This window comes from Carassius auratus, chromosome 13, assembly GCF_003368295.1.
Source record: "Carassius auratus strain Wakin chromosome 13, ASM336829v1, whole genome shotgun sequence".
NCBI classification, from domain to species: domain Eukaryota; kingdom Metazoa; phylum Chordata; class Actinopteri; order Cypriniformes; family Cyprinidae; genus Carassius; species Carassius auratus.
In genome coordinates this window covers 23,100,873-23,128,334 of record NC_039255.1, presented here as the reverse complement: position 1 = coordinate 23,128,334, position 27,462 = coordinate 23,100,873, and the positions used below count along the sequence as shown (strand labels likewise).

General features: G+C 37.3%; 1 protein-coding gene across 5 annotated transcripts in view; it reads right to left on the bottom strand.

Moving 5' to 3' along the window:
• LOC113113048 (protein quaking) overlaps positions 1 to 23,909 on the bottom strand; it is an 82,763-nt gene extending 58,854 nt beyond the window's left edge. For 2 of the 5 annotated variants that reach the window (XM_026279173.1, XM_026279168.1), the window contains exon 1: positions 23,182 to 23,908. In XM_026279173.1, coding sequence (XP_026134958.1) covers positions 23,182 to 23,323 — 142 coding nt within the window. In that variant the 5' untranslated portion in view covers positions 23,324 to 23,908. Of the gene's footprint in view, positions 1 to 23,181 lie in introns of all 5 variants that reach the window. The other 3 variants (XM_026279169.1, XM_026279172.1, XM_026279171.1) reach the window with 3 other exon arrangements.
• Between the last annotated feature and the right edge of the window lie 3,553 nt (positions 23,910 to 27,462).

Sequence of the window (27,462 nt, the reverse complement as noted above, 5' to 3'; positions counted from 1 at the left end):
TCATGCTTTTTACTTTAGAATACTGTTCCAAATAATTAGTTATTCCTTTACTGTCATTAATGAATTACTACACAGGAATACATGAGTATTAAAGCCTGTCCTCCAACAAAAAACGACCATATAGGTCGTTTGTGCAAGCACCTTATTACGACCTATATTTACGTTTTAAAGTTAAGCGCCCTCTAGCGGGTCTAAAAAAAATGACAGTATTGCGTTGCGTCTGTCGTCATGAAATGACGTATAATGTCATTACCAATCAAAACGCACCTTTATTTAAATGCAATGTGTGGGCTTTTTACACCGATCTCACAGTATTTCCTACATATTTTACTAGATGGCTCATTCATTCAAATGACCACACCTAACCCCACCCCTAAACCTAACCCTCACAGAAATCATGCTAAATTATGATTTATTGATCAAATACATTTGCGTGCACGTCTGTTCCCTGGGATCGAACCCATGATAGCATGATTACATTTCAAGGTATAACACAATAATCTACCAACTGAGCTGCACAAAACGCAAATCAGAGTGCAAATAAAAGAGTACAAAACATCAATATGAAAACGACCTTTTGGCGATAGGGGAGCAATTGTAGAATACACACTGATGGGATGCATTTTAGGGATTTGGACAAACGACCTACACAAGCATATTGGTTGGAGGACAGGTTGGAGTATTAACATTTTACTAAATGTACAGTCCAGGCACGAAACTAATTGCTAATTGTCTCATTCAAAGTCGTGACACCCAATCAGGAGTACTTCCTAATCCACATAACCATATATACTGTATCCTAGCCTGTGTTCAGCATATTGCGCGATTATGAAAGCTTTATTACACGGTTCTGTGGAATACTTGATTCTGATTAATCAGTCGCAACATTAAGACGTATGTTATTCCCTGATAACAACTGGTAAAAACTAATAACACAGGCTCATCTGGTAGACTGAAGTCGACGCTTTGCTCTTGTTTTTTATTAATAGTAGATACTAGAATGATATTAATGTTAATATAACAATATTTTGTTACTCATTTATTTTTGTGTTTTATTCATTAACAACAGAACAGTATTTTGAAGTTTTACCAAAAAATAAATAGACTAGTGAGTTAAGTGAGTAAAATTAATCAGTAAATTAATCAGACAAAAAAAAATAAATAATAATAATACACTTTACAAGTATCTCAAGTGCTTTTGTGTAAAATAAAATGCTGTTTATACAATTAATTAATTAAATTTAATTTGCAAACTGATTGACGCAAATCAAAAGATTATTCATAAAAAATAAATAAATAAATCTGTCTCAGTGCAAAAACATCTGCTTCAGATTATAACTAAAAAACAAGGCTTAAAAACAGTTATTCTTTATAAATCTGACTGATAAGCATTTGAGGGTATTTTATATAATCACTGATAAAGTCACACCTATGACCGAAAATAATTTAAATTCTGCATCAAAGCACTGAGCGCTGGACTACATAAATCGCTCTCATTGTAATCAGCAATGCTGTCTACACTGGAAGTGAGAAGACTAGTTTTCTGTTCGCTGTCAGACTTTTTGCAGAAATCATTTGACTCATTTCTATTGTTGCATTGTATATACAGTCATCCCGCCCAGTCTTGTTGTAATGCATTTTTTGTAACAACAGAGAGTATCGCAAATGAAATAAAACACACATGCATAGACACTATACTGTATGTTTAGGCAAGGCTCTGATTGTGATTTCAATGACAAATGGCCTTGGCAACAAGTATCCTGTAATGATAATGATAAACACCAGCCAGCCCATCCAGATTCCCACATCAGCATCACAAATATACCCCGAGGCCGTTAAGTCCCTGCCACTCAGACTGTACATCACAGCAGAAATGTGGAGAATTAGCCTCTTCCTCTCCGGAGCAGAAAACACACATCCTCCGCTGGCTCTAACAACTGTGAATTAAGCTCCATTTTCCTCCAGCTTTCAAAGGCTGAGTTACTCTGAGCCGTCAGCTGTCATACCGCTAACAGCTGTAAAAACCATGGAAATGCACATAGGAAAATATTTTGTTACAGTCCAGTCAAACTCATTTACCAAACAAGCTCAAAGCCCAGGCGATGCCCTCAAGAGCACGCTGAATGATTTAATACTACCGTCCGATCATGCTTGGACCATGAGGAGACATTTATGGATGCTCTCGTCTAAATTCAGAGCATCTGAAGGCATAAGCAGAGGAGAATGCATGATGCGCTCAGGGTTGTTTTCTTCATTGGCTGATTAGGGAGGGCTGTCCGGTGGTCAGATCAGGCCCCAGACCAGAGGATGATTAAACTGTCAGTGGTGATTTATGGACAGCGTTATTACAGTGTTTTTTAGTGATTTGTCAGCTTTCTTGCCCTCAGAATTCAATCATTTTTCCTGCGCTGGCCTCCAGGGGTGGACTTACCACACTACTAAGCACGCAACAGCCACCTGCACACATACTGATACACATTCTGGCACACATTCCATGCACAGATCTACACAAACGGCCCATGGTGTGTGATAGATTCCCTCCACCTGCCTCCAACACAGATGTGGAGTATGCATGGAACATAATTACAGAAAACAGCTGAAGAGACCAGCTCAAACCAGTATAGATTTGCAAGCTACTTTAGGTTAGTTTATGCTAGATAGTGCTGGTTTGATTCTGGTCTTAGCCATGCTATTTACCTGCAAACCTAGCTGGTCAATGAATGTAAAATAGCTGACCCAAAACTGATGCAATATATTAATATATATATATATATATATATATATATATATATATATATATGTACAACCACATGGTAAAAAGTTGGATTTGTTTTCTGAATTGAATAATAATTAAATAATACATTTCACTCTACTAAGCTATCTTTGTAGGCTGCACGCAATAACATACAACGGGACCAATTAAATTTATTTTTAGTTAATCAAAAACCAGTGTGTCATGGGTTGCCAATGCGGGAAGCACGAAGGAGGCAGGTATTAAAAAACAGTGTCTTTTAATCATCCCACTTAGGGGAATAAGAAGAACACAACCACTTAAACCACGTTAGACAGGAAGAAGAACAGACAAAAACTGAAGGCTTATAAACACATGGAAACAAAGGAGCAAACGAGATGATTAATCAACACAGGTGAACAGAATGAAGGTGATTAACTAACTAAACAAATAAGGGCAAACGGGAAATTACACGTGGAAATGGAAATCTGGGAGGAAAGTAGGGAGCAGGCTCATTGGAGCAGTATGTGGAGGGAGCTGGCTTGTGATGAGCTTCTGGATGAGAGGAGCATGAGAATCCTCCACATCTACAAGGAACTTGGAACCATTTATCTCTAGCACAAAATATTCTGTTCCAGGTCTGCGGCAGTTATCAGGAGTCAGGAATTGGAACAAACTATTATCTTTTAGTCCCACCCGGAAGCACGCATTAATCATGGAGTTGCTCCACATACTGCTCAAAAGGCCATCCCTCCTGCTGGAGATCTAGGAGAAAAACCTCAGCCGAGTTCATCTTTTTTAAGGTCCTGTCTTCTTTCAGGGGTTGCCAGGGCAAAAAGCATGAAGGAAGCAGGTATTAAACAAAGAGAGTTTTTTAATCAACCCACTTAATAAGAAGAACACAATCACTTAAACAACATTAGACAGGAAGAAGAACAGACTGAAGGCTTAAAAACACATGGAAACAAAGGAGAAAACGTGATGATTAATCAACACAGGTGAACAGAATAAAGGTGATTAACTAACAACGAGAACAGGAACTAAACAAATAAGGGCAAACGGGAACTTAAACTGGAACATACATGTGACACAGTGTAGACTAATTAAATAATAAATTATTATTTTGAGATCGAACCTTTCATTGACTGAACTTAGTGAATCCATCATATTTTCACCAGAGGTAGGTAGTAATGAAGTAGATGTACTCTGTTACATTTACTTGAGTAAATATTTTTGGAAACATTGATTTAGAGCTGGGAACTTTAAATAAGAAAAGTACTTTTTTACATATCTTTTATATATATCACAGTCTACTTTGTTTTAATCTTACTCAAGTAACTATTAAGACTATTACTTTTTTGAGTATTTATTTCTAGAAGTACTTGTACTTTTACCTGAGAACAGTTTTTGATTTCTGATTTTCATATATTAATTCCATTAACTGAATGAATAGATAATACAAATAAAAATAAATTAATACTTTTATTCAGCAAAGATGCATTAAATTGACCAAAAGTGACAGTAAAGAAGATTGATAATGTCGCACAATAGTTCTTTTTTAAATAAATACTGTTCTTTTGAACTTTCTGTTAATTAAGAAAAATCCTTTAAAAACAGAATACAATGATTTCTGAAGAATCACGTGACACTGAAGACTGGAGCAATGATGCTGAAAATTCAGCAATGCCATCACAGGAAAAAAAAATACATTTTAATATACATTAAAATAGAAAACACTTATGTTAAACTGTAACAATATTTCACAACAACACTGTACTTAACTGTAAAAATAATAAGAATGGAATCAAATCAAAATGATCATGAATGAATCAGGCTAATCAAAGTGCTTATAAATAAACATCTAACCTGCAGCATTCAAAATTAATTTAAAACATATGATGATGTCAAGTCATGTGAATCTTTTCAAAAGCCCTGCAAAATTGTTCCCTATTTAAGACTCTAGAAAGAAAAGGACACTTTGATCTCTTCCTGTGATGCCCAGTCAATGCACACGATCCATTCTCTCTGTCAGTACAACACAATCTGCCTACCAGATCTCCCACAATCACATTCGCCGAATGACCCTCAACAACCACTCAAGTCTATCTCGGCAGCTATCTCCAATCGTAATCACAGCTCCGCTCAATCACAGAATTTAACACCACAAACACCAGCAGCTGCAGCCGCGCACCTCCGCTGGCCTCGTCAACATCACCGCTGACAGATCGCCGACACCCGGGCTTTCTCAATATTAATCAAACATCTGGTAAATTACAGGGTCCAACTAGATGACAGTTTCAGCTCAAATGATAGCCGCATAGTGACATCACGAAGCGCTATAGGTGGCAGTGCCTGTGGCAAGGCCTTCATCTGAACAGATGGATACAGTACGACATCACAGACTCTCGCTGCATGGAGAGACGCATGTGGTGAATGGAAAGAGAGAGAGAAACAGAAGAGACATTAGAAAAGGGACATATCTGCACAAACATAAGCTCAAAGGCAAGCTCAATTGAGAGCAAATGACTTTTGCATAAAAGTGAAGTGTGTAATTTGTGCATAGGTAATGTTACATATTGTTACATGAAAAAATGTATGTTCTGAAATGTTACCTGAACACTATCTCTGTTAACAATTAGTCAGACCAGCAGATAATCAGTGTTGTTATTGTTAAATAAAACAAAAAGGTATTGAAAATATTTTTTGTTGATTGAAATGAAGTTGAAATGAAATATAAATGTTACCTATAAATGAAACCCTAAGCCTAACCCTAACCCTAGCACTAAAATCACTAAAACTGAAATAGTAAAGCTAGATAAAAATATTTAAAATAATAATGATAATAATAATAATAATAATAATAATAATGACAAAGCAAACCATATATGATAATTTAAATAAATGAAAATGAAAACAAAATTAAATTAAATAAAAAAATACATAACGAAATGTATTTAAATTACTATAAGACACTATGTCACACTGTACTCTGATTTGTTACAGAAATTACACTATTCTCAAACATTTCTAATCAAATTATGTTGTGATATTTACATTTATGTTATAGCTTTGTACTTTTATTTGCATAAAGTAAATTAAATAAAATGTTAAACTTAACATTAAAATATATTCAAAATAATCATATTTAAAAAATAAATAAACTCTCTCCACCACAGTCTTATTTGTGCAGTTTTAAGGAAGAGGTATTTATTTTGTCTGGCTAATGTCAGATCTTCTTTCCGGAAACCTGTTGGAAAAACAGTCCTTATTCTTCAATTTCGTGATATAGAAATGACATCCTGTACTTTACCTTAAAACGAAGCATAAATGAGAGCTCCATTAAGTCTCTGGAGCAACGAATGACACAAATACAAAGAGAAACAAGTGATACTCTATTGTGGCAAAGACAGACACTCAGCAGTAAGAGTAATTGGCTATTGTTGAAGAGGGTCTTAGAGCTGGCTGTGGGTATCAAGTAACAACAAAGAAGAGAGCAGCATGACAGCACAGAAAGATAGTTATATTACTGAGAATAAAAGCTACACCTGGACCAGCAACAGACATGGGCAAAGCTTTTACTGACATGCATTCCAGAGCAAGAAGAAAGAAGACAATGAAAAGACAGAGCAATGAGAACATCCTGAAAGACAGAGAGAGCCAGTGTAGATGACATCCTTCTGTGATTGTAATTACGCGTCTCTGTCAGAGGCGACTGCATCGCGAGCGAAGGTAGCAGCGAGGAGGGAGAAAGGAGGCGCTCTCAAACTGAGATGCCATCTGGGCCTGCGCTCTCTTCGGAATGATTGTACTGCCCAGCCCTCCAAAAAACCTGCTGCTTCCGCACTCACACACACACATATACACACTAGTGCTCGGGTGAAAAGAGAGCACATGCTCGCTGGTGTGGATGAGATGCAAACAGCAAGACAATTTGAACAGAATCTTCCGGATTCCTTAACTAGATGGCTAAGATAAGACATGAGAGACATGCTAGCGACTGAAAGAGGTTGAACACAACCAACTTGCATGTTGGTTTCTTTGTACCTGCGACTACAGCCAATTAGAAGAAAAACTCCCAAAACTAACCTATACATATAATTCACTGGTGTTTCTAGCTGAAATGAGCACTAGTTTCAGTAAAACACCAACAACTTGTATTCATTTTCACACAAATTCTGATTACATTGATGATTGCAACACATAATAATCTCCTTATATATGAACTTTCCATAGTAAACTTGCTTGTTAGCTCACCTGGTACTATTGAATTAGATCTAAGGTAGGGTTGAGTGCAGGCAGTATGTTATTTCTAAATGCAATCATGCATTAATCTTTTAGCAACACTCACTGGACATTTATTTTCCGAACTGCCATGATACATGCATTAATCAACATAAAAAAATGTTGCTACAATCACATTTAATTGTTTCTGAGGAAATTTAACATGCTACCCAATGCTATTTGCTGGACTTTCCACTGTCATGAAACATGATACGACCAATCACAATATATATATTTTTTTCATGACACTGGGCTGTTTATTAAACCTGCCTCTCCAAAGGAAAAAAGCAACATTGTTTATAGCACCTCTTGTGGACTTAATAATCAAATAAGTGCAGCAAATTGCACCCGGAGCAGCATTTTCCAGGTCTTCCAAAATCATAGCCAGAGTTATGTATTTCCAGTGAGTCTGGGTCAACCACTGGCATCTGAATTTTCAATAAGAAAGAACTTCAGAGTATCTTTCCAAGAGTCTTATCATGATGGCGTAAATAAAGAGTGAGTCGGCAAATTAATAGTTGGAGAACTGCTAACTCAGTCCCACGCAACAGCACATTTTGGCAAATACAGATTGTTTTCAGTCAAGGTTAACCAGCATGCTGAATGTCAGATGGAAGATTGTGGGCTTCCTCTCCACCCCAACAATCACATTTTTGGTGGTTAAGTGTGTGTGAGAATGGAAATGCACCCAATGTACTGACACAACACCTTGTGTCCTCCCGCACCACCGCATCAATGGACAGCGACAGCGGCCACCTGTGCCTGGAGGGAAAAAGTCCCCCAGAATGCAATGGTACAAGCAGAGGATGCTTCAGTGGTGCAAAGCCCCACCATGAAAAGGAAGGAGGGGGATACAGTCTGTACATCACCGGTTCTGGCACAGACCCACTTCAATTAGCTCAGTGTGCTGTGGAAGGAGCAGACACCAGTGCATCAGAGCGTCTGAAAAAACACCGGCTCTTCATGTAGAGAGAACACACTCATTGCAAAGACACACACATGTGCTACTTCACATGCAAATACAAACGGGTCATTTCTGTTACGCAGCACCTTCTGAGCTCTGCAATTTTTAAAGAATATGATTGTGTTGAGGTTTAAGGAAGAATTACTAAAAAAAAAGATAAATCAGACATTCAGATTGTGATAAAATAAGACTAATATGATTTACATTTTTAAATATTGAGTTTAATATATTATTTAGTATAATAACATAAACTGAACTACACAACCAGAAAGAACCAAACCTACTAAAATTCACAGTGAGTGGATATTCCATAATGAATTTACATGTTCATATATTTCTGTGCTTTTGTCCCTTGTGTAAATGCCCTTGTGTGTTGAAAAAAAAAAAAACCTAGATCTGTTTACTTTGTTGTATGTAATGATTTCTGCCCTATTTAAAAGTGCAAGGCAGCACCTTTCTTTTCAGAATGCCACTGGTGCTATTTAAATAAACGTAGGGGGGAAGGGTTTATCCCATCACCCAGAAAAGGCAGCCCAAGGCCTCGGGGCAACTCCGGTGTGTATGTGTGTGTGTGCATTTTAGGCACATTTATAAAGGATAGAGTATTTTGTGTGTATGTGTGCTGCCTCAGGAGGTGCTGACACAGAGGAAATGATGGTTCTTAGCAGTGAGTGCTACAAAGCTAATATGCAGCTGGATGGAGATTCTGCTGGGCTCCATACTGAGCCCAATATGTGGGCAACTCTGTCACAAAAACCCGTCATATGCCTCCAGGCTCTTTCTCAGAACTACCAAATCCTAATGACTTTCAGCAAAATTCATGCTGTACAAACTAACCAAGCCTTTAAATTATCCCTCAAAATCCCTCTGCACAACTAATTCAGCTGTTCAACAACACATCAAAACTGTAAATAACTATGACTACGTTTACAAGCTGTTAAAATTTGGGTTATGGTCGGGTTAAGGTCACTATTCGGGTTTCTGAAACATTCGGGATAACCCGTTTACATGCGTGAGCAGAGAGAGTTACTCCTGTATACATGAAATGTGTAATCAGTCGCCAATATCCCGATGTAAACGGTGACGCACGGTTAGCGTCTGGACGTAAGACGCAATACGCGACATTTCCGATTCTTCTTCCTGTATCCAAAGACTCAAAAGACCAAGATTCCTTGTGAATAGAACATGCGCAGAACACACATTTTGATGGGGATATGCCGAAACACGTTTACAAGACCAAATATTCGGGTTAGAAAAGGGGTACCCCAGGTATAATAATTTTTAAAAACCGGGATATGAGCATATCCGGGTTTTTGCCGGTGTTTACATGGCCGTGCGCGACCGGGTTATTGCTAATATCCCGGTTTTGAACGGGTTATTGGCTGCATGTAAACGTAGTCAATCTCAGCCTTTCTACACCACACTACTCTATTACATAAACTGAGCCCTTCAACAGTTCTCTTTACGTGCAAACATTGCCGACGGCCCCAGTTTATTATTGTTTCACTTTCACAGCAAACCCCATTACACAACTAACTTAACCCTTTAATAACTCCTCAAAACCCCACTACACAACTAACTTAACCCTTTAATAATTCCTCAAAACTCCACTACACAACTAACTTAACCCTTTAATAACCCCTCAAAACTCCACTACACAACACTTAAAATCTTCATTACATAACTCCATAACTAAATCAACCTTTTTATAAAGCCTTAAAACTCCCAATTTTTTTTTACTAAACCCTCTAAAACAAGGATTAGAGAATATTTGTCCATTAAAACTTAATCAAGACATCACTGAATTAATATTGCTAACTTAATAGGAATGTGAAAAACTAAGGAAGTCTAAGGAGTCTAGTTGTCCAAAAACACAAAATCATTCTGTGCAACTTAGACCTTCATTTTGTGTGAAGAACTCAAAACACGCTGGCACTTAGATGAGAACAAGGCTGATGACTGTGGCTGTCTTTTCAGAGATGGACAAGGTACTCCATACAGCACAGGGACATCAGATGACAGGTACACACAGTCTCAGCGTTGTTCATATTTCAGTTAGCAAATGAAGTGAAGCACAGAATGCATCTCTGCTCTGGCCTCTCTGATTGGCTGTCACCTAATTGTGTTGTGCTGTCACATGGTGAGATGGTTAGGAGTTAATAGGTTAATTTAAGAGAATGAACAGCCACACACATCACATGCTCTAGGAACGGAAGGTCACATTTATGCTGAAAACATGACTTTTAAGCAAAAAACATCTTACCCTTTACTAAACGTCAGACCCAAACTGAGTTTTCAGTGTGAAACACGATTCAAGTCCGACAGAAGTACGACAAAACGCATTACTTTAAAATTGTAAATCTACAGTGTGCACGAACAAGCCAAGATCTAACAAATCAAAGGTGGTTATGGCTTTAGTGTGCCGAGGCTATTAACAGGAAAATGTTTGGCTGCGTACTGACATTATAATAAAAACCTGTGAGATCCATTAGCCTTTAACAAAGAATTAAAATGCACATTTGGTGAGCAAAGGGTATGAGATAAATCATGCTAAGTAGCTAAGGGAATCGATCATTTCTCAGATGGCCTGAATTGCTCTTTATCTATATTAAACAGAAGAGTCTAATGGATGGCACTTTAGATTGTCCCTCCATGTCCTTTAAAAGGCATTTGCTTGGGCCCTAGCCCAGAACATTTGAAAATAATTCAGAAGAGGCTAGATTCAATTAAATATCTCTCCTGTACCTTGAACTTTGTGCTGCTGACGAAAGGTAAACACATCAATCTGCTTTTGCTACCCGAGCAGCAACAATCCTCAAATCTGACCAAGCATTAACTTCGAATCTGGAGCACACTGAAAAAAAAGCCCAATGACAAGAACAATAGCGGTCTGAGCAAGACCAAGATGCTGACATGGATACTTTTGCCACATAACCTAGACATATTTACAACAATATCAACTGCTGATCTACTTGTATGGGTTTGCTTGGTTTTAAATGATAAAACAATCAGTATCAGAATGAAGACAAAAATTATACAGCAACACTTTGTGGTTATCAAATATTTGTGAATCATGTTGATGATGAATTATATTGTGGTTACTTTGATAGGACAACCTACATGTATGAATTTGAGGAGAACTGACTTAAAAAACATTTCTCATCTTATTTTAACTTGATGTACTAAAATAACTAACGCTAAATATATATATATATATATTAGGGCCGGGACTTTAACGCGTTAATTGAGATTAATTAATTACACAAAAAATAACGCGTTAACTAAGATTAATTAATTACAGAAAAAAAATTCCCACATTTTTTATAACTTATTTTTGCACCGCGGAACATTTCTCACTGGATGAGTTTCAGCGGACCGATTATGCTGAAGCACCAACTAGCGTTCGCATATCACCGCAGCACATCGAGCCTCAAGTATCACCTCAACGCAAAACATATAGCAGCTAGCGTGGACTTTACATTTTATGTTGAACTATGTATTATTTTGTTGGTGCAACAGTTTACGTTGAACTCTTTATTGTTTTGGCCAAGGTTATTGAGAGTTGGACTTAGTATGCTATGGCCTATGAAGCAACAGAGAGATGTTTTCTAATAGTCAGTGTTTCCAATGTTCTGAGTGTAATTGACAGTATTGTGTTTTACTTAAAAATACTTTACAGAAGGTTCCAGCACATATAAGCTTCCTTCTGAAATGTACTATTTCTAAATTGTTTCTAAATATGCTATTGCTACACTTAATGGCAAAATTGCACTGGTCTGCTAGACTTGGTTGAACAAAAATAAACAATATTTTGTTGCTTAAGCTTATGTATTCAGTCATTATTCAATGGTATACTATAAATCCATGTGAAAAAAAATTACTTCTCACTGTTCTCAGGTCAAATATTTATATGCGATTAAAATGTGATTAATATCGATTAATTAATTACAAAGACTCTAATTAATTAGATAAATTTTTTTAATCGAGTCCCGGCCCTAATATATATATATATATATATATATATATATATATATATATATATATATATATATATATATACAGCAACATATATATATATATATATATTAGAGGTGGGCATAGATTAATTTTTTTTAATCTAGATTAATCTCACTGTGACCTTGAAATTAATCTAGATTAAAATGGCTCATTCGAATTCTGCAAACGGCATTCAGAATTTGTGTGTTACCCAAATAAAATTGACAAACAGTAAGTCTTTGAGAAGGGGTTTATCAAGCTAGATGGTGCATTAGAAATGTACATCTCCTGTTTCCAAAATGCATCTCAAACTGCTTGAAAAAGCTGTAAACTAATTTCACATTGCACAAGCGGGGACCCGGTGAAGGTTGTACCAGTGGGCCCTGTTTGAAATTGTTTAATTTGTATGTTCGTTTATTTTTATTTATTTGTGCTATTTACACAATGTTTAAGGTTTTTTTCAAGTTTACAGAAACTACAGAAACTAAATAATTAAATGTAAAAAGCACTGGATAGTCTTCAATGTAAAAATGAAATATACAATAAAACCTACATTTATTCAGACACCTTCAACATTTCTCACATTATTACAGCTTTGCTATATATATCAAAAAATATATCTGGTGTCTGAATAATTTTTGTATAATATAATAATAAATAAATTTTCATTTTCTTGGATTAACATTAGAGCAGCCAGTAGCTAAATTAGGCTCGGTCACTTTAAGAGACGATGAACGCATCCAATATAATACACATCCCATTTTTTTCCTCAACTGTTTACTTTCACTTAAGAAATAACTGACTTTTTTTTCGAGCATAATTGCCAAGGTGGATATTTTGACATATTTCGTATGTATTTGTTGGCACTAGAGCAAAAATAAGCAAATTCGATGTTCAAGTGTTTTGATCAACACTTGAAAACGCTTATTTTTAGTGTCTCGAGACGCCTTTCTCTGCGTGAGCCCTGAACACCAGAACACCGCGAGTACTGAATCGGGCTCTTTCACATCTTGTTGTTTGTTTCAAACTGCGATTTGTATTTGTGCAGGTGGGACTTTGAGGAGAACTTCGCAGAAGAGAGCTCGGTTCAGTGTCGCTGTCCGTTAGGGTGGCCTCAGCCAGTCGGTTATATAAAATATCAAGGTGAAAGTCATCATAGCTTGCTTAGTATAGACCCAGCTCCCAACCCAACTTTGAGAATAGATTAACGGCGATATTTTTTTTATCGCCCGATAAGAGTCTCGCGTTAACGCAGCACGTTAACGGCGAAATCAGCCCACCACTAATATATATATATATATATATATATATATATAAGGGGTGTAACGGTATGCAAAAATCACGGTTCGGTACGTACCTCGGTACAGTAAGGGAAAGAAATTGTTGTTTATTACTATAAACTTTTTTTAAACATTTTGTTTACACTTTTTTATAAATACTTTTTAATAAAATATATATAAAATACAAAAATAAAAATAAATAAAATACTGCTGCAAAGTTCTCCACTAAATAAAATACTCTCAGTCTGAAACCAATATCATATAAAATATAAATAAATAACTATGATTACAGTGCAGCATTACCAATCCCAGCTTGTAGGCCTGCTCATATTTAAAAAAAATATATATAACTTTTCCAAAGTGTAAAGTGCAGCATCAACAGTTTCAGTTTTTAGATCTGCTCAGATATCGTAATTGCGTTGGATCGACTGGAATTAAGAGCAAAGGTCTGTTTAAATGCCAACTTTTTTCCTACTTGTAGTGATGTTCACACTGATGCCTTTTGAAAACCTTAGGCCGGTGACACACAGTGTGTCACCGGCCTTAGAATCAGCTGCAGGGCGGGATTTGCGCTGAACACAGAGATTTCCGCTACTTAATATGTTCGTTTGGAACCATGAAAATGTACCTATGTTCCGCACACAAAATATTGCGTTAGTCATTCGGTACACACGTGCAGCATACCGAAAGCCCTGTACCGAAACAGTCTGGTACTAATACACGTACCCTTACACCCTTAATATATATATATATACATATATATATATATATATATATATATATATATATATATATATATACATATATATATATATATATATATATACATATATATATATATATATATATATATATATATACATATATATATATATATATATATATATATATATATACATATATATATATATATATATATATATATATACATATATATATATATATATATATATACATTCACATCCTTTAATGTACTTGCTGGTGCCTGTAGACGGTCCATATACACAGAAACCCTTAATAGTGACAAACACTGCATTTAAAAGCAGGTAAAAGTTAAACAACCATCAAAGAGAGAGAGAGAGAGAGAGAGAGAGAGAGAGAGAGAGAGAGAGAGAGAGAGAGAGAGAGAGAGAGAGAGAGAGAGAGAGAGAGAGAGAGAGAACTTTTTGACTAACACATTAGAACTCGGATACTCTCACTGGAATATGAATGATTTCAGGTTATAGGATTTCACTCTCAGGGGCAACAGGCAAGCATAAGGAACGAGAGGAGACCAAACTCTATTGACATAAACGAGCTCAGATGTTGCCTTTTCATTCACCCTCTTATTCTGAAATCAATACATCTCTTTCCATGTAGGTAGATTCTATTCACGCTCCCCTTTCTCCCAGTCTCCCGGCGAGCCCGTGGTGGGCTGGAGACTTAGTCAGCAGTTGTTGAGAAACAGGTTCAATTACACAAAGTGCTTTTAAAATGAGGGATGTGAATGCATTATAAAGCTCAACGTTGATGTATTCACTAATAATGACGGCATCACAGGAATCCGGCCATTAGAATCACCAATGATATATAAAGTAACTGACAGAAGCAGAAATGGAAGGGGGTTGTCATGTGATTGATTTCTCCTTGAGATGAACTGGCGCTGCTCTTGAGTGAGGAGAACTGGGGCACATGACTTTTTTTGACACTATGACCCCATGACCCCTGTGCTCTAGTACATCAAGTACTGTCTGATGAAAGTCACTCTGTGTGTGTTCTTCGCTTATGCTCTAACAACCCTTTAAAGTCATCTTGTGACAGGAATGGATGACGTTCTGAAGATTTAAGGAAGCCATGTTTACCTGAAATAGAATGACCTGTGCTGTGATGTCTGCCTTATTAATCTGTGACATCTGTTGAATGCACAATTACCTCTTGCTTTCGGAGCATCTAAAAATATCCCTGTGTACATCAATGCAAAGAGCTAAACTTACACTAAACTTAGTGTAGCTGGCACACAACGGATCTCAGAACATAAGATGAAGTGAAACTCACCACAGGAATCTGTCTGCAACCTACTGCAAACTCATAAACTAGTCATCCAAAAAGAAAACAGTCACAATGTAGATGCAGAGGCCATCAAAGTGACAATGAAAGAATTAAAATAGAATCCAAATTGAAACTGGACTTCATAAGTGACTGCATTGGAATGCTCTATATGCCATGTGCCATGCAAATATAATAATAATAAACCACACAGGAGTCTATTGTTTAACATGTTGCTGAACTAACAATGCAATACTCTAACAACCGTAAAACACAATTCAGTTTTTATATACTGATACCTTTCAGTACTAAAATGTATTTTATTATTAAGAAAATTATTCTGTATTTTCATATTGTATACATATGTAATTAAATATAAAAATAAACGTTGTATTCCAGAAAAGACTAAACACTGAATAAAAATATTATTTTGTTGTTTGTTCTTGTTCTTAATAAAATTCAATTCAATTCAATTCAATTCGAGTTTTATTATAGCGCTTTTTACAATACGAATCGTTACAAAGCAACTTTACAGAAAATTATGTTTCTACAATATTTAGTAGTAGCTTATGGTGCTGACTGTCAGTTTGTGCACTGAGAAAAAAAACTTACTTAAAGGTACAATTTGTAAGATATTTTCAGTAAAATATCCAAAATATAGTGTTATATATTTTGTCCAGTTGATTACTAACAATATCTCTAATGTTTTCAACTACTTGTAAATCATGAGGAAAATTCCCATTCTAAACAGTGACACGGGGCCGTGTAGTCGCCTGTCAATGACGTTAGTTCCCCTTTGTTACCGCCTTTACTGACGTAGAAACCACATGACAACAGTGTCATGGACAAATGCGGAAGTAGTGTCTAGCGTCCAGCAAACCACTAGCTTGCTTCAAGCTGTTCCTTATTTACTACTTCTTGCACATTCTATGGTGGATTGTGTTACTTATTTATGGAACATAATTACTGTTTACCGTCTGCCGCTGGTTCTGTCGACAAGGACAGCTCCCATAAACGTGTGTTTTACTCGACAGGTGAGTTGTTTTTATTCGTATCTCTACAGAAAATGTATGATATTAATACGATCAACAAGATTAGTATTATGGGGCATACACGCCAAAAGAGGGGCATCGCGTCTCTAGACCCGGGCGAGGACACGTCTGATCCATAGTCTGATTGAGTCTTTGCATTGACTTTGTATGTAATCTACTGCATTTGAAAGTTATGACATCCTTTATTACACCCGTTAAATCCTTGATTTATATTTCTGTCTGATTGATGCCGTCAGCGGTTGGGTAGAAGACAACAAATCCCATCATCCCACGCTCCTTCTTAGCGTCATCAAACCACGCAATTGTTATTGTTTTGGTAGTGCGCCCTCTAGTGGCAGGTCATACAACATGTACCTTTAAGTCCTTAAAGGCAAGATGTTGTAAGATGAGATGTTTCAGCTATTAAAAATTACAACATTATATACTATACATTCAATAATGATGGTTAAACATCTCACAGTGTGCCTCGTTTTATGCTTAATAAAAGATGAGATTTTTGAGAATCTGGCTTCAGGAGACCAGTCCGATTTGTGAATGAATCATTCAGTGAGATTTATGAATGGCCTCAAAAGAATTGTTTAATCTGTTTTTACTGACTCAGTTATATAGTCACAGTGGTTCTTTGAAGAAGGAGGTAACTATGAGATGTCATTGTATGGAAAAGAGCTGCATGAAATTTTTTCTACATTTCTCTTTTCTTGTTGTTGTTCCACACAAAAACACATAAACATCTGGAACAAAATGAAAGTAAACGATAGAATAATAATAATAAAGTAATCATAAAATATTGTATTTTTAGATTCACGAAATGATATTTTTAAGCTTACATTACATACATTACAATACATTGATTTTACTATCCCTGAGATGTTTCTAGTGTTGTAAGCCACCTGAATCTCTCTCCAGCTTTAGCTCCTAATGAGTACACAGCTCATTTCCTACTCCTCTAATGCCACAAAGTGAGAAAGATTGTAAAGTGTCCATGAAAGGACAACTACTTTACAACTAAAGACAGAGTCCTAAAGAAGTTAATTCTGGGTAAACTGACTTTGACCCCAGTAGAACTCCTCAGGATTAATTAATTGCTCCAATTAGGTGATAAATGTTGCCACTTAGACTAATTGTCAGTGGAGCATGCGCTTCTCAAGTCCTCATGGGATCTTTAAGGAGCTTTCATGAAAAAGGGCTTTTCCTGAAAGTAATCCGCCTTGTATTGAAGTTTTCATAACCGGTCCTCAGAGTGTGATTATCAGCACATCAGAATCTTACATGAATTTGTGTGAAAGATCAATGACCACTCTTAGTGTGCTTGTCCTGTTTGAGTAGTAATAAGCAAGCTGTTATGTAGGTTAACTACATGTGTGGTAGGATCTTGTATTATTCAATGAGGTTAACAAGCTAAACAAACTCCTGAGAAGTGGGAAGACCGTCTAGTTAATTTATTGACAACAAATTATTTTTTCAAATTTGCCTTTCAACTCTTTGTAGTCAGTTTGGAATTAAAAAAGTTCATTCTGACTGACTCCCAGTCAATTCTGTGTTGACATGCCATATAAAGTATAAATAAAATATGCCATATAAAGTATAAATAAAATATGCCATATAAAGTTAAAATAAAATAAATGCACAGCATTGTCAGTCTGGTCAGTCACCAAAGCAATGATCAGAAATGTGAAAGATTTGATTGTTTTTTGGGTATGATTTATTTATTTTTGAAATGTTTTTGAAATGTCCTTCATGCTCACCAAGGCTGTAATTATTTGATGAAACAATTAAGCAATAATTTCCTCTTGAATAGATTTTAACAAATAATTCAGTGTCACATGATCCTTCAGAAATTAAGAAAAAATATTATTATTAGCAATGTTGAAAACAGTATTGCTGCTTAATATTGTATAACTTAATATTATTTTTTGGGAAACTGTGATACATTTTACAAAATGTATTCAAAAGTCCATAAAACTACATTATTTTAAATCAAAATCGTATGTTTTTTTTTTTTTTTACTGTTTCTTTTGATCAGTTTAACACATCCTTGCTAAATATAAGTACTTAATTTTTTTTATTTTTTTTAAATCCTATAGATCCCAAACTTTCAAATGACTATAGCTGTATAGTAAAATTCTGTTTGTGAATATCTAGTATATGCTAGTAAGAGCCTTGAACAAAACTTTGAATAACTTTTAAAAATGTGATGCCACTGGATTTTTTGGGGCAAATCAGGTAATTAGTTATTTTCCAAAAACACTCCATACCTTGTAAACCGGACTTTGTTTCCAGGCAGATTGGTGCACTCAGACTCCTGAAAGTTGCACAGCGCCAGCCAATCAGATTTCAGCCAGCTCTTGTAATTTTTCTGTGCAATTTGCATCAGACTGTCAGTGTCTGTGGCTGGTCCATTGCCATGCCATCTGAGGCCCAACATCCTACAACTAAGAATATCTTGAATTTAATTCAGAATGTTTGAACATGGCACTTAAGTGTCTCGAATATAGTCACTAAATCGCAGCAGTAAGTTATTTAGAAACCTTATACCACATCATGAAATAAACATTTGGTGTACAAACCATGACTGACCACTGAGCATTACCATGCCTTTCGGGCCCACATACATCTCTGTTTCTATTACCGTCTCTATTCAAACAGTAACCAACTCCATCCTCTATGGATGCCAGCAGCACAACTTTGCCTTATGGGCCTTGTACTGATGGCAGCGGCTGCTCCCCTGATTAAATTCATCACCTTTATTACAGCGTCAAGTGCGTGGCCTAGCATGGTTGACTGCTCCTGTTGGCCATTGAGAGCATTCATCTGTACTAACAGAGGAAGGGGTTTACACTTGGTTTGTGCATCCGCCTATGAACATCACGTCTGCTTTACGCAAATGCATCGCTCACAGGTGACATGCCAGGGTCGGTCACATGTCTCATATCTAAAGGCCACAGCACCCTTCCGAGCGGAGAAAAACAGCTCTTTACAACACTAACTAGGGCAAGGGGCTTCAAATAATGTGCATCAAATACACTATTACCTACAGTAAGTATTACATTTCAGAAATCTAGTTAACACTGCTGCGTGAGCATTTCTAAAGTGACTGAGGGAGTGATGGTAAATTTGACATCTTTCTCTCTTCCCATGGAAGCTATTGTTTTTGTTTTGTTATTGGAGCAAATGGGAATGCTACAAATATATCTGTCGTATTTTCTGTTTACTACAATAAAGGTTTACCCAACTATGATGACCTTCTCTTCTGAGAACTGTGGAAATGTGTTTCCACTGGAAAAGTCATATAACTTTAGGTGTGTAACATATATTAATATGTGATTAGCACTTAATTTGATTAATTAAAATAATGCAAAAAAAAAAAAAACAATTAAACAATTTAACAGATTAACAGCCCTAGTTTAAAAATAGTATTTGCCATTCAAAACAGCTTTCTCATCCAAAGTATCTAACAGTACCAGCTACAAGGACAACCCCCCTGGAGCAACCCAGGGTTAAGAGAAGTTCTCTAGGCCTCTGATTAAATGTGAACTTATGACCTTTGGAAACAGATAATATTATCAGTCCAGCTCTATAACTACTAAATGAGCACCACCCCAAATGTTAGAAAGAGAGAGAGAGAGAGAGAGAGAGAGGAAAATGATAATGATATTATAGTAATTTATGAGAGAATATAAGAGTTTGTCTAGATTTGTAGAGTACAGTAATCTAAAGTAATTTACAAAAATGAACAGCACTCTCATAGTAATAATGACAGCAATTGCCTAAAATCCAAAGTGCTCCCAAGCTACTGCTTGCATCCGATTATGTGATATTACAAACGAGAGTTTAAAATGAATGCACATTATGAGATGGATGCAAGCCGACACAAACGCACACATTCACACACTCTCATCCAAACAGAGCCAGATTTGTTGGATATTACCACACCCCACGGGGGAATATCGCACATGCGATCTCGCACAGCTACTGAGCGCTTCTGAGCTACCGCTTGCCTTGATTATCGATGATGCCACAGATTTTCAACACTTTCAATTCATTTCTCCATTTTCATTCTCTAAGAGCCGTGCAGGAAAGAGTTTCATGTATTATCAGTGTAGTGGTCCGGCATGAGCAGCAGACCAGAATTTATGTTCGAGGACAGAATAGAGCTGAGCTCGGCAAAAGCCGATGATTTAGCATTGCTTTGGTGATGGTTCCACTGTAGCGATAAAGCTTCTGAGATTACAAAGGAATATATTTGTGGAAGCATGCAGTCTGTCAGCTGCAAGCACTGTAGCCAACAACAGAATGTTTGTTTCTCCATGGATCCAGAGAAACATGTTTTCAGATCTCATAATCACCAAAGATCATGACCAATTGCAATTCGTTTTCTAATGATCAGAGGCATGCATGCACGCATTTGCACACGCTCCCAACATGCAGATCTGAGCAGTGTGTCCTGTTTATTGGAGGTCAGGGCTCAGTTCTGCAATGGTTCAATTGTGGAAGTGAAACCGACTACTCAGATCACTCTCATGAACACAAGACTAACTCACTGTCTCAGTCTGACGGAGTGTGTGCTCCCTTGACAGCGTTATTAATTCAGATTTGCACCAGCTAGACTGTGACAAACCCATAATGTGTGGTGGAGGAAACGACTCTAACTGGCGTATTACTCAAAAGGATTGCATTTAACAGCGTGACACATCTCTACGCCAGATTCTTCCCAAATCTCTGTATAAAAAGCTGTGAAAACTCACGATGTGAGTCATACTTCACAAGCGAAAAGCAGAATATTCTTCATGTTGACAAGTAAGATCAGCCACACCGTCCTGATTACATGGCTAATGTTACAAGCAAACATCACCAGCTTTATCCAGAGAGGAAAGCTAGTTTCGACCAGAGGGAAAGGCTGGAAATGTGAGTGACAAGAAATAAACAAGAAAGCGACTGAAACTGCTGCAATTCACAAAGCAAGAGTGTAACGCCAGGCCACAGGCCCACCCGAGGGGTGTATGATCATGATGATGTCAGTGTGCACTTTTTGAAGTATTTATTTTAGTGTCTAAACTGACAAATTAGAATTTATTTCATTAGAGGTCTAAAAATGAAACTGACATTTTAAAATGACATCACAAAGGAGTTATTAGGCTTACGTCATTCCCTTGTGATTTGCAGATGAATACAATATTTAGCTGCGGATGCCAAAGGACCGTATCCACACAGGAATGGCATGCTGGGTGCAGATGATTCACCGCCGGAAAGCAGTTATTCGGGACTGTGTGTGTCAGCGATTATAAACCTTCCTAACTTGCGCAAGTGTGGGTGGCAGCACTCAAAGATGTCCAAAATATAGCGACTCCCCCTCCTTCATACTGTCCCGAGAAAGTAATGATGAGTAATGAGTCGGTAATGTAGAGTAATGTGTGTAATGCTGGGAGTTTTAGAAATGTAATTTAAAACGTAGGTTTGATCGAGAGGTTCTGAATTATTACGAGCACATCATGATTTGAAATTAGGTTTGCTTTGTTTTCTTTTTTTTCAGATTTTCAATCGGAATGGAAATTCTGTAAAGCAAAATAAATGAAAATGCATGTTAAATAGAAAAAAAAAGAAGACCAATGAAAATCAGAACGACAGAATGACAGAACGGCCTCTGCATTCGAGAATAAAAGGAACTCGTGAGGGTGCTAAGACGGGGCCCTGTCTACTGACCGGGATCTTTTAGATAGATAGATCAACAAGATGCTTTTAATCATCCTTTTAACAACTAACGACAGTAATTTAAATTGCAATAAAGGCTCACGGCTCTCTATAAAACATTTTATAACACAGTCTGAACGAGAAAAAGACAAATATATAAACCTTATTAACATCTTATAAAGTGGACAGCAGGAGATGGTTACAAGTGGTTTCTGTGAAGAAATTAGTCAGGAGCCGGAGCCCCCTGGTGCCACAGAACCAAAAGTAATTCTCACCCTTAACCACAAAGAACTGTCTGGTCTCTGCTCTTGGACCACAATTAAACCATGACATAATGCACATAGCAACTAAAAGATGAATCTGACAAACAAATCTACTTGAAAACTGATATAATGCTTAGATACGGGGGTTGTTTTACACAAACACTTGGTGTAAAATGTACTGCTTAAACATACTGGGCCATTTTGCTGGGTTATTTTGGTAAACTATTTAAATAGCAACTGTCCAGAAGAGGAACTATAGGTGTGACATTAAGTTTCTCTTGCTTGTGTAGGCTCGCTCACTGCATTTTGTTAGACATGAGCAGTCCAATATAAGTTAAACAACTCTTCACTCGTGATTGATGGTCAACTTTCTCTTTTAGGTCGATGGAATGGATTACATCAGTTATGCGTCCACTCTTGATGTAAATATCTCGCTGTTTGTGTATCTGGTTCATTTAGAGTTTAAATGAGAGAATATGAGCTACTTAGGAGTTTTATTGTTATTATTATTATTATTATTTTGTCTCTGAGAAAGTCTCCTAAACAACTGTTTCTCAAATATGAAGGGGAAATTGTTGATTAGCTTATTGCATTACGGTTTTATTCACATGAACATATCAAAAAGATATGTTTCCAAGATATGTTAACTAACAGAACCACTGTAAAATCATTTGGCAAGCCACAGGTATCCCTTTGCAACGGACTACCGAGTGCGAGCGTAAACTTGAGCAGTTAATAAAGCAGAACTAAAAGGCTGCTTAAGTCGTGGCAAAACGAGGATGCCAGTCTGACAGAAACAGCAGCTGAAGCCATAAATTGTTACCGTTAACCGTTTTGGCGCGCGCGTTTCCAGCACCGTTCGTGTCGTTCTAACGGACGCGAGTCATTCCATAAACATTACCTTCGTCGAGAAGCCGTTCGAGGTGGTTGAAGATCCCGCAGAAGTTGGGCAGACTGCTCATCAGTTTCTTATCGTTCATGAGCTGCATCAGATAATCTGGGGTCGGCTTCGGCTTCTCTTTCGTTTCCATTTCCCCCACCATATTCCACAGAAATCACCACCGACGCCCCAGAACAGTGCCAAAATAAATAAAGGCTCGACTATAAATAATAAATAAGGATATAACAACTCAAGTGAAGAAGGCGAGTGCCCGCGGAAAAGGCGGCTGTCTGCGTCTTTACGCACAATCCTCTGCTGCAATCGGCAGTTCGGGAGATGACAGTTGTTGAGTGCAGCTGATGAACTGAAATTAAATGAACAAAATGAAATCTAAACGCGTGGAGAGGGAAGCCAGGTCTCCTTTCAGAAACAATTCCCGATAAATCCCACAAGTTAGTCGTAGAGGTGACTCCCGCGTACCCAGTGCCCCTTTTAAGAGTTATTTCAGCGAGAGATTTGTCCTTAACTTCCTCTTGAGACGGTGAAAATGCACCCTTTCCCCGAGTTCCCCAGAGCTTTCTGTGTCTTGTCTGTCTGTGTACGCGTGCAGCTCTAGAAACGTCTGTCCCTCCCGTCTCTCACGCGCAATAAAGGCGCTCTCTCAGTCAGATTGGCATTCGGTCCTCTGTTACAGACCTGCTCTTCTTGCGCTCGCGAGCCTGTCACATTATCACACTGAGTCCCAGCTGCAGAAATCACACTGTGGGAGGAGAGAGAGAGAGAGAGAGAGAGAGAGAGAGAGACTGTACTTTTGAAAAACAATTAGCCCATTTAAAATGCGACTCGTTTCTGAAGCATGTCTGTAAGATGTCCATTTGGCTTATTGTGATGAATGTCTTCAAACGAACTATTTCATAGAGATGACATTATTTTCCCCCACTAGGTGAACGTGAATGTCTATCCATTCTCCAAAGCACTTGTCCTCTACACTTACCAGTTATCAGTAATCACAATTTCTGTGTTATCAGCGTGTTCGATTACTCCATGTCATGTCGTTCCGAGAAAATATGGTTTGTTTTCATTTAAACCCAAATTTTAAGCTGCCGTCTTAAAAAAAAAAAAATGGTTCATATGTGCTGCTGTATATTATTATAAAGCCATGCAATTAGGTTAGTATGAGGAACAGAGTTATTTTTATTATGTATTAGTTTTGTCACACTTTTATTCATTTATTGTCATAAAGAGCAACTCAGACAGTCTACTAAATATCTCCTTTAGGTTTTCATTGAGAAAAAACAACAAAAAAACAAAACAAACCTTGTATATATAAGGGTAAGTAATCATTAAAAAAATGGTAACACTTTATTTTACAGTCCTGTTCCCCATATACATACTATGTACGTATTATAGTAATTACAATAACTATGTAATAACTAGGTACTAACCCTAAACCTACCCCTAAACCTAACCCTACCCCATGTAGTTACCTTGTATTACCAGAACTTTCTTAGATAAATACACTGTAAGTACACTATAAGTACATGTTAGTACACGTACTGTAAAATAAAATGCAACCAAAAATATTTATCATTATCAAAAATCTAAATAATTTAAAAAGGATACACTTGTTCACCAAAGCAAGGTCAAGTTAAATCATTCTTTCTTAAGTTTGAAATCTTTCTTAAGATTCCAACTCACCATAACTAAAGATTCATTTACCATTTAGTAATACTGCTTGTTTTATTGAGAATGAAAGCTCTGTCCTAATTGTCTTGAGGTGTTTGTGAACCTGAGTGTGTATCGGTCACATGGGTCTAATGAAAAGACTCATTTGTCCTCTTTGGGCAGACTGAATAGTGATGTAGAAGAAGTGACTAAACACCGGCACTCATCAGAACGCACCTCAATGGTAAAGAAGAAAACAAGGCCTTTATCTCAATAGGAGGACTTCCTCTGAAGAAAAAAAGAAATCATTACACAATGCGGATGGAGGCTAATGCTTTGTCAATATGTACCAATACTTGACTAAAGCTAAAGTTATGGGAACAGCTCCTCCCTCTGGATTAGAGCGCTTTTTAATTTACATAATTAACAATCTTTTTGTCCCTATTGAAGCAGAGAGTAAGCAGAGAGCTAGAGAGATTACAAGTTGGATGTGCTACATTTTCTTCCCTAGCATTCATTCTTAGCTTTAATGCAATGCATTCGATTTAGAAAAATAAACGCCATGCCCTAGCACCTCACTTTGAAATAGCAAACGTGCAATTTCAGAAAGAACTGAAGTTATTTTCCCACACAGTTAGCAAAAGTAATGGCTGCTTAAATCCCTTCATTACTATGTTTATATAAATACTCTAATTGGCCTCATGGTTTTGTCACTTCTTTTGTTATGCAAAGCAGTTCTCATGCATGGTGCTGTTTGGCTTTTAGATGCAGCCATGGAAGCAATTGTTTGACGCTACGTTGGTCCATCACTCCAGTTCACGTGACCGTAAAAAATAAGAAGCACGTATGAGAAACAGCCGGAAAACAAAACGAGGGGCAATGTGGAACAACACACCAGAGGGCTGAGGAGATGAGGGTAGAGAGGGCTGGCGGCCCAGTATCTGACAGCATGGAAACAAACGACCCACCAGAAGAGGAAGGGATTGTCCAGGTCCTGCCCAGCACCTTTTCATCCTTTTGTGATGCCCGGGGCTTTCACATGCAGATCGCCTTGGACTCAGAGGCCTGTGCTTGGGCTCCTTGCTCTCCTAACTACAGAGAGAAGGGGTGTATATACCCCTCACCCCTTCTTCAGCGAGAACTGCCCCTCCTCCCCGCAGCTCTCTGTTCCCTCGCTTGCTCTCCAAATGACGGAAGCCTTGTTTGAGAGCAGAGGAATTATGTTAATGAATGCATTCCTTCACACATGCACCCTGAAACCGGGCAAGCTTGTCTCTGTTTGGTTGAACCGGGACACAAGTGCACTGGCGCTCTCAAACCCTCGTCTTTCATCTCGCTCTGGCTCCCTCTTTCTAGCTCGATCGCTTTTTCACATGTTCGCTCTCCTTCAGATATCCCAGATCCCCTCATAAACCCCTTTCTCTGTAAGTGCATGTGACTAATATACGTGGGTTTGAGCCAAACGTGAAAACAGCCTGTAAACTGAAGAATCCAGACACTGTCAAGGAAAAAGAGGAGTCTTTGCTGTGGTTGCACTTCATCTACACTATTTGCATGTTTTTGAATATATATATGAAGAGTAACTATCCAAAATGATGTCATTAGTATTCAAAAATAAACACACAGACAGCAACTAAATGAAATGCGTTGGACTTATGCTGTATATAAATGTTTATTTATGATTTACTTTCAATAAGGAGCTCTGGTATGGAATTGTGTTAGAGCACTGAACTCAGTTCAACTGTCAATATGTTGATATTGTGCATTACTAATGAACATACACATTTTACAAACTAAAAATAAGCATAACAGCTCTCAAGAGAGTTGAAAACTCTCAGTTACAGTAATAGGAGCAGCAGAAACTTATTTAAATATAATATTGCTTGGATTAACTTAATGATTAACATTTTATAGTAGATATTTAGGAAAGCAATGTGCTGATGTGTCCCTTAAATGTGAAGAATCCGTGCAATTATAGTTTTGTGAAGCCAGAGTGCATTAAACTTAATTCAGTCATGAATGATTGAATGCATTACTGAAACAACCATGAAACATCAATAATAATTTCCATAACTGAGCTCCAAGGCTCATTTCCAGTGCAAAATGTCTTATCGAACACATTACTAAATTTGATCATGCTCCACCAAATAAATCGGTCATTATTTCCCATGGCAGCCCTGTGGCTCAGTGTACACTAAACATCCTTGAGCAGATCCCTCAGTGAGAGACACAGAGAGTCCACAAAAAGCCAGATCAGGTTGTGTCCAAGGTTTTTTTTTTTTTATTTGTGCTGGCTGTGTCTTTTGTAACATGAATCCACTGTGTGCTAATTTGACGCGCTGCAGAGATAAAGGGGGGAACTCACGTTAGTTTCAGCATCAGAGGATCGGAATGTGGGCCATTTAATGCAGGAGTCAGACAATTCCTCTCGGACAGACCCACATGGTTGAATGAATGGAGAAATAATTGACAGAAAGCTTTGACTCACCGGATAAAACAATATTCAAATCAGAGACTGAAACAGAATAATAAAGGAGGCTAAATGGTAAAAGATTTTTTGAGTTATGGAACGGCAAACTATGAAGAGAAGAGAGGAACATAGAGATCTGAGAATAGAGATCGCAGGAATCATATTTT